This window comes from Carassius auratus, chromosome 17 (assembly GCF_003368295.1).
Source record: "Carassius auratus strain Wakin chromosome 17, ASM336829v1, whole genome shotgun sequence".
NCBI lineage: Eukaryota > Metazoa > Chordata > Actinopteri > Cypriniformes > Cyprinidae > Carassius > Carassius auratus.
This window is the reverse complement of record NC_039259.1, coordinates 19,871,388-19,884,098: the sequence shown is the minus strand read 5'-3', so window position 1 is coordinate 19,884,098 and position 12,711 is coordinate 19,871,388. Positions and strand designations below refer to the sequence as shown.

The 12,711-nt window shown below is 34.2% G+C and overlaps 1 protein-coding gene and 1 long non-coding RNA gene across 4 annotated transcripts in view; one reads left to right on the top strand and one right to left on the bottom strand.

Moving 5' to 3' along the window:
- The window catches only part of LOC113117555 (uncharacterized), a 36,079-nt gene that overhangs the window by 20,621 nt on the left and 2,747 nt on the right, over positions 1-12,711 (top strand). The gene's annotated exons all lie outside the window — the stretch shown is intronic.
- The window catches only part of prkd1 (protein kinase D1), a 35,253-nt gene continuing 28,516 nt past the window's right edge, over positions 5,975-12,711 (bottom strand). For all 3 annotated transcript variants that reach the window (XM_026286315.1, XM_026286316.1, XM_026286317.1), the window contains 6 exons: positions 12,588-12,694; positions 11,275-11,436; positions 10,984-11,082; positions 10,047-10,314; positions 7,877-7,962; positions 5,975-6,901 (listed from right to left, as the gene is read on the bottom strand). In XM_026286315.1, the coding sequence (XP_026142100.1) occupies positions 6,683-6,901; positions 7,877-7,962; positions 10,047-10,314; positions 10,984-11,082; positions 11,275-11,436; positions 12,588-12,694 (941 nt within the window). In that variant the 3' untranslated portion in view covers positions 5,975-6,682. The remainder of the gene's footprint in view (positions 6,902-7,876; positions 7,963-10,046; positions 10,315-10,983; positions 11,083-11,274; positions 11,437-12,587; positions 12,695-12,711) is intronic.

Here is a 12,711-nt window from a genome sequence, read left to right as displayed (position 1 = left end):
AATTTTCTTTAAGCTTGTGACAGTCATTCAAGTTTCATGCAAGTCAATTCTATCATAAACCATTAAAAGTCTGTTGTTGATGAAAACTTTTTTGGAGGGTGTAATATCTCTAAACTTTGTAGGAAATGTGCCAGTATTTTCATATCTGAGATTTCAGTATGTGCCTATTATATAGGGATTTTTTTTGTGCATAATTATAGCCCTTTGCATTCTTTAAACAATTGTCTAGTTAACTGATAACAATTCTGCAGATCAAATACTCAGATACTCATATGATGACTTTATTAAAATAGTATTATTATTTTATAAAGCCTAGCTTCACTGTGACATGAAATGTAATTAGCTTAAAAACTGAGCATATTAAGTGGCACTAACTATTTAAAGTTTTAAGTTTTTAAATTAGCTTTTACTCTACATTCATTCAAGTGTAAAACTATGTTAGGTTCTCGTGTTTATTGTTCAGAATTTGCACAAAATGCTCACATACATGATACATATGATTGATAATATCTTAAAGTCATGTGCATCTGCTGGTGCCACACTTCCACATAACGTTAAGACCTGACAGGATTATATAATTACATGCTTTCAGCTAGTCTTAGAAGCTTGTTGCTAATAAGAAAAGGGGTCAGGTGCTAATGTTAAGGAATGCATTTAAAGATCTCTTTAAAAGTGCTCAGCTACAGGACTGCATTGTTAGGGTCGGGTTTAGAATGAATTAATTTATGTCTACATGTGAGGAAAAAGAACAAACGTTGTAATCATCAGTGCTTGACCTACATTGACACGTAGGCTGATATAACTTCTAATCTGTTTGTTGTTTAATGCAAATAGTAAGCCTGGATTGAGTTTTCTGTGCAGGCAGTTCTACAGGAGCAGAGCAATCATCTGCACACCACATTTATTTCGTGTTGTTGTTAAGAATGTCCAGCCTCGCCTGATGAAGCCACACTAAAATTGCCCTGCTGTGCAGAGGAAGGCCTTTAATCTCCCACCACCACCCTCTGCCAAGTCTGTAATCCCACTAATCTCCCAACATAGCACGCAAACACGCAGAGAATCCCTGTGCATCCATTCTGCCCAATCCCAGCAGAGCGTGCCCTATCTGACAGCATTCGCCTCCTTTAGTACGAAGGGGTGGTAATTTGTTTGGGGGATGGGTTTCAGTGGGCGGAAATGGATCTGACCATCGCTCCACTTCCGCTATGAGCCCATTGCGTGCAAGGCTGGAGTATGTGCGCCGGTGCCAACTATTGAATTCCCACCACAGAGGGACTTCTCAGTGGTCCAGGCTGTGGGCTCTGTCCACCCAGAATAACCTCATTTAGCAACATGTTGGGTGTGGTGGGCTATTTTTGTTTCCTTGCTTCGCTAGAGAAAACAGTTTACACAGCCGGGTTACCGATCTGTGACTGATACTGATAAACATAAAAGCATAAGCAGGGTTTAAATGAAATCTTTGCCACATTCGAGAATTGAATAGGTGAACCAGACATTGATCGTACAGTATTTTGGTCACTGAGTTGTGGTTTGTGGAAATGAATATCGGCCCCCAGACTCCCACCCCGAACACCCACGTTTCCCCTTCAGTGACTCCCTGACATTTCTCTGAGCCATGCACTTGAAATGTTGCACTGTAATTGATGTTGATCCTAGCATGTGTGCAGGCTGCACTACAAATTAGGATGGAAAAGGTTATCATAATATTTAGCTAGTCTAATTTCTCAGCTGAACAACTTCCCAGTGGAGAAATTCAGAACAGGAGGATATATTTTAAGTGAAAATGAAAGTTTTCGGGTGTACACTTACTGTGAAGAAACAAGCAGGCCATGAGAGCTAGTCCTCTGATGAAAGTTTTGCAAAACTTGTTTCTCAGCATTCATCTAAATACGCAAATACCCTGTTCACATATTGCTCAGTTTGATAATGAGGCACAAAATACTTTATGCAATATGGCCATATGCTATGAAAAAATTCAACCCACTAGAACTGTAGTTTAAAATCTTAAGTTTAATTGCTACCTTACGTTTTAAGAGAAATTAAAGTGGTGTCAAAGTGACAATCTGCAATGATGAGTTTATTGCACTTTTTAAAACCACTTCGGATTGAATTTCTAATGAAGAAAATCACATTTTAACTGAAAACATGACACATAAATATAAAACCTTAAATGATTATGAGTTACACTGATGGACACACACAAAAAAAAAAATACAATAATTATATATATATATATATATATTATTTAGCCTAAAATAATTTAAAACAAATTGCAGTATGCAAAAAAATATTGATTACATTAATAATTATTATCCTTTTATTATTAATATGTATAATTATTTAATTTCTAATGATCCGTTTTTCTTTATATATATATATATATATATATATATATATATATATATATATATATATATATATATATATATATATATATATATATATATATATATATATGAAACATATATTTGTTTACACATTTACTCGTTTGTCAACTTCTGATGTGTATCAGTTTCTATTTTGGCGTCCCCTAGCGTTCTACCTTAACACTTTGTTATATTGTTATTTTGTTATCATTGTTATAATGAGACAAAAACATGCATTTAAATGTCTTGAACCCATTTAACTGCCATGTTTATTCAAATATATATTTAAATATTTGTACATTATCAGAAACATTCATTTTATATTAACGATGATAAAACAAGTTAATTATTGTTTTGTTTTGAGTATGGCCATAACTTTCCTTTGCATTTTATTTTCTATCATGTATATTTTATCCTTATTTTTGATTTATGTAAATTGTATTTTAGCATTAAAAATAACAACATTTTGACTGAGTTTAAAGCTATCCTTTGATCCATTCTAAGACTATCCATAAATCTCAGGTCAGCATTATGTTTATCTAGCTGGCAGAATTTGATATCAAATTGAATATAAAAGCAAAAAATATTTTTCTAACATGTTTTAATCTTTGATTTAATTTCCTCCGTTGCAGGAGCAGAGGATAACTGGGGGTTGATGAAGGTGTCACGCTCTTATAAAGCTCACAACTGCACGTGCATGTTTTACACATTGATACCTGCCACGCGCAACACTGACCTGTTTTCACATAATCAAGATTTAATTTGGTGGATCGCTAAAGTCAGTCCAGTATACCGAGACCTTTCTGATTTAAGGTAAAATATAGTATGCATAATACAGTCGTAGACTAAAACAGAGCTGATTAAATAAATCAATTTACAACAAAATGTCTATTAAATACAGTTACTCCAATATATTGTAACAGTTTGGCTGCTTTTTATATTTAGACTTCGGAATGTAGCCTATGCTTTATCGTTTGAAATTAATATCACACAAAGAGAAGCAGCAGCCTGTCTGACTCGTTAACTGAAAGGTCATTTAATCGGCAATTTATTATTATTGTTATTATTATTATTATTATTATTTATTTATTTATTTTGCTCCGTCTGGTTTCCTGTTTGCTGCTCAACACGGAATCGGGGAAAATATTTGCGTGTTTTGTCTGACAGAACCAAATAATTCAGACGTGCGAAACTATTATATTTGTTTTCCTTTTGGTGAAATCGTCTGTGCCAACGCAGTCAGGATGAAGAAAAACGGAGTTACTACGGCAACAATCCTTTCAGGATATATCTCTCTCTCCTTTTTTTTTTTTTTAAATATGCATTTGCAGAACATATGGTTACTCGCTGTCAAAGCTGTGATTCTTCATTTGCATACTAACTATTTTCCGAATGCACATTCCCTAGAAAACATGTGCAACTCCAGCAGACAGGCTACATCATAGATGAGAGACAAAAAAAAAAAAAAAAAAAAAAACCAAGACAAATGTGTTAATAAGATCTCTACTAAGGCATAATTTAATACATTTATTGCTTTTATATTACTTGATTATTGCCCCTTCTAGCAGGAAACGCGAATATTGCATATTTTAACGCTGTTAATGTTTTTGTTTCTTAACTGTTTTTATTGTTGAGAAATGAAAAGTTCTTCACTAGTTGTTTATTTTACAAGTAATGAAGTCTCTTCCGAATGTGGGTATTCTGTTACACATTTTGAGACTTGTTCGTTTAATGTAGATTTAAAGTAAGACCTATATTAAATGAATAATAGACACATTTATTTTCAGCATTGTGAAAAACTATTTAGCTATCAGTATTGACGGTTTGATTAGATGAATGTATTGTATTTTATAAAATACAGATTCTACGAGGAATCTCATCCATATAATTGCCTAACCCTTTTTTATTTTAAACTATAGGCTTTTTATTTTGAATGTTGTCTTTAATATTTTTTTTAATAGGCTACTTCACAATAGCCTAGCTTTTTTTCATAGCATTTTATTTATCGTTTGTTACCCATGTTTTCAATCGAATTTCTTGTTTTTAAATGAGATATGACTCATATACAGTACATTTTCCTTTTGGTCGTGTAACACCTGCACTGTTGGCTCTATTCTCCATCTATTGTGGGGAGGAGTTTGGATGAGAGAGAGAAAAAACAGACTCAAATCCTGCGTAACTCGATAGACAGCCCATCTGTAAGATTCTTCCCTTTCTTTCAGTCTGAGCTCGTCATCTCTGGTCCAGGAATAGGCCGATGGCGTTGTGTAAATGATTCATAAAGACCGACTGCTGTTTTAGAATGGAACATTTTCTATTTAAACGAGCAAAAGTTAGAGAAATTGAAGAAAAGCGCATTTTCGTTTTCCTGACAAAATACGTTTGGAGACGAGCTGGATAGCCTGTAGGCTATGTAGCCAATAGCAAATACAGCCTATAGCAATGTGTAAAAATAGGAATGAGAAAATAATAGAAATTAGAAAAATGTTTAACGAGATATAGCCTAGATTACGATAACAAATGGCGCGCAAAATACGCAAAAAGTAAGAATCTGTTTAAAACAGACAGTAGCCTATTTAGAAACAAAATCGACTGGATGAATGAATTAGCCTAATGAAATAATACAGTTAATTTGTACACTTCGTAAGAGATTTAAGTGATAATACGGGGATTTTAAAAACTGAAAAAGATAGGACATATTTTGATGATACTTTTTTTTTATATAAAATGTTATAGCTTAGATTTTTAGCTGTGCTGTCAATCATTAGGTGTTGTAATAATAGGCCTGCTAGAATATTTTTGACAGAAAAGAAACATGTTTAATTTGTTGTGGAAAATCATGGCACTAAAATAGGTCCATATACAAAACACACTACAGCCCAAGGCGTATATTTCCTTCACAGCCTCGTTTTCAATCACGAAGAATTCAAACACAACTCTATTATTTTTTTTTAAATACTTAAAAATGTACTTACGGATTAGCCTACAACTTCCCATACTAATAGCCTACTCATATTTGGTAAATAAGCCAAATCCATTACATTACTTGATTTAGGTCGTATTCATTTTGTATGCCAATCTATTTCTGTAGCCGTCTGTAAAATGTTGTATTAAAGAAACATTTTTAGTGTCCCACCGTACCAACTTTCAGGCTTTAATGCTGCACAAGCATACAGCGCCATCTGTCGATGAGGAAGCACTCTTCCTGAGGCCAGACAGCAAATAACACCTTCTCGATTTGGCAATGAAGCAGCAGTCTGCCAAAAACACTAGCCCACAGTATATGATCTTTTTCAAGCACTATGACTTTTTCACTCACCTTTGGGCTTGTATCTTCCAAACTGCCATTCTGTGACTTGCAATCATTCCAGGCCATAATTATACAACTAAAGAAATATTTTGTTAACATTTAATCAACCATTTGGACAGAATTGCTGATATCAGTGTTACACTTCTTATCATCACTTAAAGAGAACACTGAAAGAAACACGCTGAAAATCTTTTTATAAGCACATAATACTTTATGTTTACACAACCAGCTGCACGTTATTATTCCAACATCTCTGAAGAAAGCAAAAGCAACAGCAAAAAAAAAAAAAGCAAAAAAAAAAAAAAAAAAAACACCTTTCCAGTCCACAGGCAGTGTTGTTTTGCAGTCTTACATTTGCACAGATTAATAACATAACCAACCGCCAAAGTACCACACACACAGAGAAACACACACGCTACATTCATAAGCACAACAACACAAAACCACAAAAGCTATAAATGCTCTCCACTATACATTTTTTCAAGTAATCGTCAATTCAACAGGTCACCACAAAACCTTTGTGGTGGTATTTCTTAGCAGAATAATTTAGTTAATAAAAGACTTTTTAAGTTAATTTTATAACACGCTTCTTTTGTGAGTTATACAAATACTGCTGATACACTGTTTTCAACAATGTAATGGCAAAAACAACAATACTAATACATAGTTTTATTCTAAGTTTAAGCTCCAAAGTCCTTAAGAACAAAAGGAGCCTGTAAGTTATGTTTGTTCATAGTAGTTTAAGTGCAGTTTTGTTAGAAAAAATGTTTCATACAGTATATTTGGGTATGATTGTACTTCTGTGTATGGCTAGATTGGCTTTTTTGGCTTAGGCACTGTGTGTATAATGAAATTTGTGCTTGATTTGTAGTGTACGGTTAAATGAAATTGTGCAGCACTTTTGTTAGGATTTGTCAAGGCATTTACAGTTGGCTAAAGTGGTGATGTTACAGTATACAGTTGGCTTGAGTTCCTTCGTTGTGCCCTTAAAGGGCCAGGCAGCAATTTACAGAACACTGACTCTGTCGCTGAGCATGCCCATCACAAACTCATCAGACTCCGCCTCTTCACGGACATCAGCATGAGGGTTGATTAAGTGGGCTGGGTACTGAAGGCCATTTTGTTCGGCAAAATGCTCCCAGCGCAAATCATCGCTTTCGTGGGTGATATATCGCTCCAGCATTTTGCACTCCAAAGTCCGCAGGTCCAGCCACATCTGGTAGTCCTGTCATAAAAATAAATCTTTAGAGATCAAAAACGTTCCACCTTGTTACATACATAAATAAAACACTTTCTATCGGTCTATACTTTCAGACTGCTGGACATTTTCCTGACTTTTTTCCCATGTTTTAATAATTTGTGCTTTGAAGTACACTCGTTTTGACATGTTGACTAACATAATAAACCAAATGTAAAGTACTTGGTTATAATATTTATATATAATATTTAATATTTTTTAAATAGCAACTTAAATTACAAATGTGTAATTACAGATACATTTAAATAGAAGTTTCAACATAAAGGACATTATTAGTATATTTTATTTGACCATAAATGCTTGTTAGTACATTCAACAGTACTCTTTAATCATGGTTCAAAGACTATATTGAACCATATATAGAAGTAATTAGGATATTGCATATAAAGATGTACTGAAGTCCTAGAACACTTTGAAGTCTCACTGAAGAAAAATAGAATGAACTTTCATTTGCTATTAACATAATGTGAAGTGTCTGAAAACCTTACACCCAGTTCTCTGTTGTTTGTTTCTTTGTTTTTCAAAGGTTAATTTAAAAGTGTAAAAATAGAGTAGAATTGAAAGAAATTATTGCGACAAGATAAATGGGTGAAAGCAAAGATGTAGCATGAAGAAAAAATTACAGCACATGAATTGCAGTAAAATATTTTTCTAGTTAGGTTATTGTCATAAAAATTTGAAACCTCTTTTGGACGTTTCCTAAAATAATGTGTGAAGTCTCTGCTATGTCTCTGCATGTAAGAAATCATAAATTAAGATGACCAGTCACTGCCATTGAAGGGTTATTCTCGCCTTGTTAAGACGTTAATATTCTCTTACACAGACATGGAGGGTAATTGTGCCCCTGTTTCAGTTGCCTAATGTAACTGGGGGTTAACAAATTTTTTTGTGTGCATATAGCCTTTTTTTACGCAGGGCATATAAACGTCATTATCTTCTAACCTGTAACCAGGGATGGCTGAGAGACTTGTCCACGCTGTAGCGCTTCCTCATTTTGACTTGCAGCAGGTTATTAATGAGGTCAATTGCTGTAACAACAAAACAGGTTGTCAGTGATCAGCCTGTGGTGGAAAACCTGAAGAATTTTGTGTCCAATGGGATAATGAGCAAAACCAACATCATGTTAACATTATTTCAAGGGTCACAAATTTCAGAGACACACCAAAGTTTCTTAATCTTGAGGCCTCCGAGCTTTAGTCTAAGGGATCGTTTGGCATTATCCACATGAATGGGTCGTAACAAAAATTGAGCACGCTCTCACCAATCTCTTTTCTTAACCTGTGCCCTCTCTTCTCTTCATCTTTTCTTTTCCCTTTCCTTCTCTTTCACCTCTCTCTCTCACACATCTACACAGTTTACCATTAGCTTCGTAGACGGGTAGTCATTTAATGTTACTGCACTACACTTTTTTTAATAATAATAATTTGGAAATACATTTTACATTTTGTCAAAATTATTTCAAGTATTTATTATTACATTATAATGAAAAATGCTTTTACAGAGAAAATCCAAAAATATAAAGTCTGTGTATTTACCATTGCACATGCATTTAAATGCATTGCAATAAAAAAAAGAACTAATATAAATTAATTTGTTCTCAAATTTCTTCATATGTTTTGCAATTTGTTTTAGGAAGCAGATAGTCTTTGTTATGGCACTTAAATATTTTCACTTCACAGTAAACAGGAACAAATTCAATTAAAAGAGTTTTTACAAACAAAGTAATTATTAAAATGGCCATACTTGATACCAACCAAACTATATAAATAAATAAAAATCTATGTGAATAATTTGTTCCAATTGCCTGTGTTCTTAAGTAAGTAAAGTGTGGTCTCCAGTTCTCTTGCTATTTTAATGAGGAAGAAGGAGGGCATTAGTGAATAAACAGGGTCAAAGGTGAGGGCATCAAAAATCTAGTTGAGTTAATGAGATGAGGTCAGTTCTATTCATACAGATTGCATATGACTTAAAGATAAATATTACCTATTGTAGACCTCAATTCAAGCCTCAAGTTTGAATTAACACTGACCATATCTTCCTAGATCATGAACCGTAAGCTATGCAGAAATGATTTGGGTGAGTTGAGGTCACCTTTGTGTACAGTCACAGGGCGGCGATAATTAGAGCTTCAGTAGGAACATCAAGCTGAAGTATGACTTCAAAATAGAGTTTAACGTCACATAACTAGGTGCATATCAGTAGCAGGCTGGCTAGAAATAGCATTTCTTGTGCAATATGGTCATCATTGTACATTAGCTAATGGAAGTTAATTCGAAATAATTATTCTAATAAGGTTATTCACATACAGCTGGCCATGCAAGGTTAGATTTGCAAAATAGCTCTGTTTCTGGGTTAACGCTTACATTTTGAGTATTAAGACAGTTTCCAGCTTAGAGAGGTTAATACAGCTTCTGACTTCTGGTTTAAATCCCTATTTCAGTATTTCACAACCTTTTCAGTGCATTTACTACAAAATCTGATTGGAGACAAAACGTTTTGTTGTTAAAGGGATAGTTTGCCTCAAAAACAAATATGTTTTTGAGGCAAACTATCCCTTGTTTTATCCCATGTTTTACTTCAGCAAAACATGTATTTGATTCTTCTGTGGAAAACAAAAGATGATATATTTGAAAATGTTAAAAATTTTCTTGTCTATTATAATTTAAGTCAAGGGGTCAACCAATTATCGGTACCGATATTAAGCTTTTTTTTTTTGGTTATCAATATCAGCTATTTTCAAAACCAATTTGCCGATAAAATCTTTAAAGGTATTTAAAGAAAGCCCTTGTTATTCTTAATTTTACACCAGTTTTTACACCAGACATATATCGGTTCAAAATATCGGTGATCTGTCTACTTGAAAGACAAGTATTGACAACGGCCTTGAAGAATGCATATCGGCGGACCCTTACATTGGACCCTAATGACTTGCTTGGACAAAAAACACTGAGAAGTATAAACTTTTACAGGTTTTGAATGGCATGAGGTTGACTGAATAATGAAGGAATTTTCATTTTCAGAGTGAACAATACCTTGAAACACAACTTTACCTTCTCCATTCCATATTCATTGAAGGTTGTGCCACATGCTATCTATTCTCCCCAAAACTTACCCTCTGGGGTGACTGTTTTCCAGGGGTTTGGCGGGTACATGAAAGCAGCGTTCTGGATTTGGTCATGAATGTCTTCATCCTCATTAAATGGGAAGGTGCCACTGAGACTGACATAGACGATGACACCCACTGACCACATGTCTAGCGAACGGTTGTAGCCCTTGTTCCGAAGCACCTCCGGTGCGAGGTACGCCGGGGTGCCCACCACCGAACGCCTAAAAGACTTCTCACCAATAATACGTGCAAAACCAAAATCACACAGCTTCACCTGCAAGACAAATCGCCGAATAATGAGCATCACAATAAGCAGACACTAGGAAGAATTGGCTATTTTACTCGACTAGGACTGAAATGCACAAAAGACCAAAAAAATAACATCCTTTTGTTCTCGCGCTAGCTTTTAACACCACAGACGCCGTAATGATCAGTTGTCACAGTCTGAACGAAAGTCAAGTGAAATTATCACCCAGTTGGATGTGGTTACAGTGTATCTCCTGCTGATCTACACTTTCCACCTTTGAAACATTTGCGCACAGAAACAAGCACCTGAGGACACAAGAACCGAGCTCAGACATTGACAGCTCTAGTTCTGCTTCCACCTTTGCCAAATATTTGTAAATGACACACAGTGATTTGTTTAGTATTCTTCCAAAAATGTTTGCCTGCGCTCAAACAGTGAGTCATCTTTCTGCTTGAGAGCTTCCAGAGACAAGCTCGTGCAGCAGACAGAAGAAACAATGGGAGGATAATTTAGAAATCTTTCATTAGAATGTAGAGACACACACAACCCTGTGCCTCAAACGCTATAATTACCATCTTTTATTCTTGCACATTTACAAAAACAGATCCATTTATGTTAATTTCGGTGTGGCCTCACTTCATTCAGATATTTCCTTTCTTTTGTTGTTACTTCTCGTTCCGTTCGGATTTTACTCACTTGTGGAAAAGAGTCAGCGGAGGCTAACAAAACATTCTCAGGTTTGAGGTCACAGTGAACAATGTTTTTGAAGTGAAGGTGGCGGAGAGCGATGAGAATCTAGGAAAAGAGTGGAACGCTGTTATTATTATAATGTGGTATAAAACATAAAACATCATAAATATAAAATGCAAAAGCAAAAGTCCAGCTTTACCATTTATTTTCGCTTTAAATATTTATATGGGATGGTGTGTAGATTCTGCCATTGTTATGCTGGAGTCAAGAGTGTGCGAAACTGCCTGTGAGACGTACCTGCGTAACAAGAAACTTGGTGATGCGTTCTGGCAGCCTCCCCTTCTCACTTGACAGTATCATCTCCAACATGTCGCCATGGAGCTTTTCCATGACAACAAAGACACGCTCTGGTGTCTCAAACATGCACTCAAGGTTGACGATGCCGGGATGGTGGAGGTTCTACATAAGACAAATGTGACATCTGAATTAACATCTATATGAATTATAACAATTCCAAAAATGTCAATACTGTAAAAAAAATTATTGACAAATAGAGATTTAATATGCACCAATAATAATAATAATAATAGTAATCTATTATATTCGTTATTACTAAAATAAATAAATATTCTATTTCTATTCTTCTATTTGTATATGTTTAGAATGATTTTATGCTACAGTGTGCTTTTCAAATTGTTGAGATCAGTAAGATTTATGTTTTTTTAAAGAATTCTCTCATGCTCATCAAGGCTGCATTTGTTTAATCAAATATACAGAGAAAAAACTGAAATATTATATCAATTTAATAGCAGAAAAATAGCAGTTTTCTATTTTAAAAACGTATTTATTCTTGTGATCAAAGCTGAATTTTCAGCAGCCATTACTTCAGTCTTCAGAGTCACGTGATCTTTCAGAAATCATTATAATATTCTGATTTGATACTCAATCAGCATATTAGTTATTATCAGCATCGTAATATTTTTTGGAACCTGTGGCACATTTTTTCAGGATTATTTGATAAATAAAGTAAAAAAACAACAGCATTTATTTAAAAAAAAATTCTAACATTATTAATTTTTAATATCACTTTTTATTACTTTATTACATCCTTGCTGAACAAAAATATTAATTAATTTTTAATTCATTCTTAATTTTTTTTAGACTTTTGAGCGGTAGTGTAAATTGTTACAAAAGCTTTCTATTTTGAATAGCACACAGGTTATAAAAAAATATTAAGCGGCAAAACTATTTCCAACATTGATTATAAATCAGCATATTAGAATGATTTCTCAAGGGACGTAAGACACTGAAAACTCAGCTTTGGATCACAGGAATAAATTTTTTTTTTTTAAATATATTAAAATATAAATCCATCCGTATTACTGTTTTTTCCCCTTTATTTTTGTTCAAATAAATACAGCCTTAATGAGGATAAGAGACACTGTCATTCAGAACTTTTGAATGGCAGTGTATGTATGTATATAATTCCAATAAATCCATAATCTTATACATATGTGTGTGTGTGTGTGTGTGTGTGTGTGTGTGTATTAAATATACTTGTCCAAAAATTTCAGCAGTTTTTGTATTGTGTTTCTTGTTTGTGTTTTTACCTGGAGAATGGCAACTTCATTACGCAGCTGACTTTCCTGCTTGGTGGGAAATCGCAGCTTATCTATGATCTTGATGGCAACATCCCTGCCGGATTTCCTATGTTTCCCTGTGTTATATCAGAAA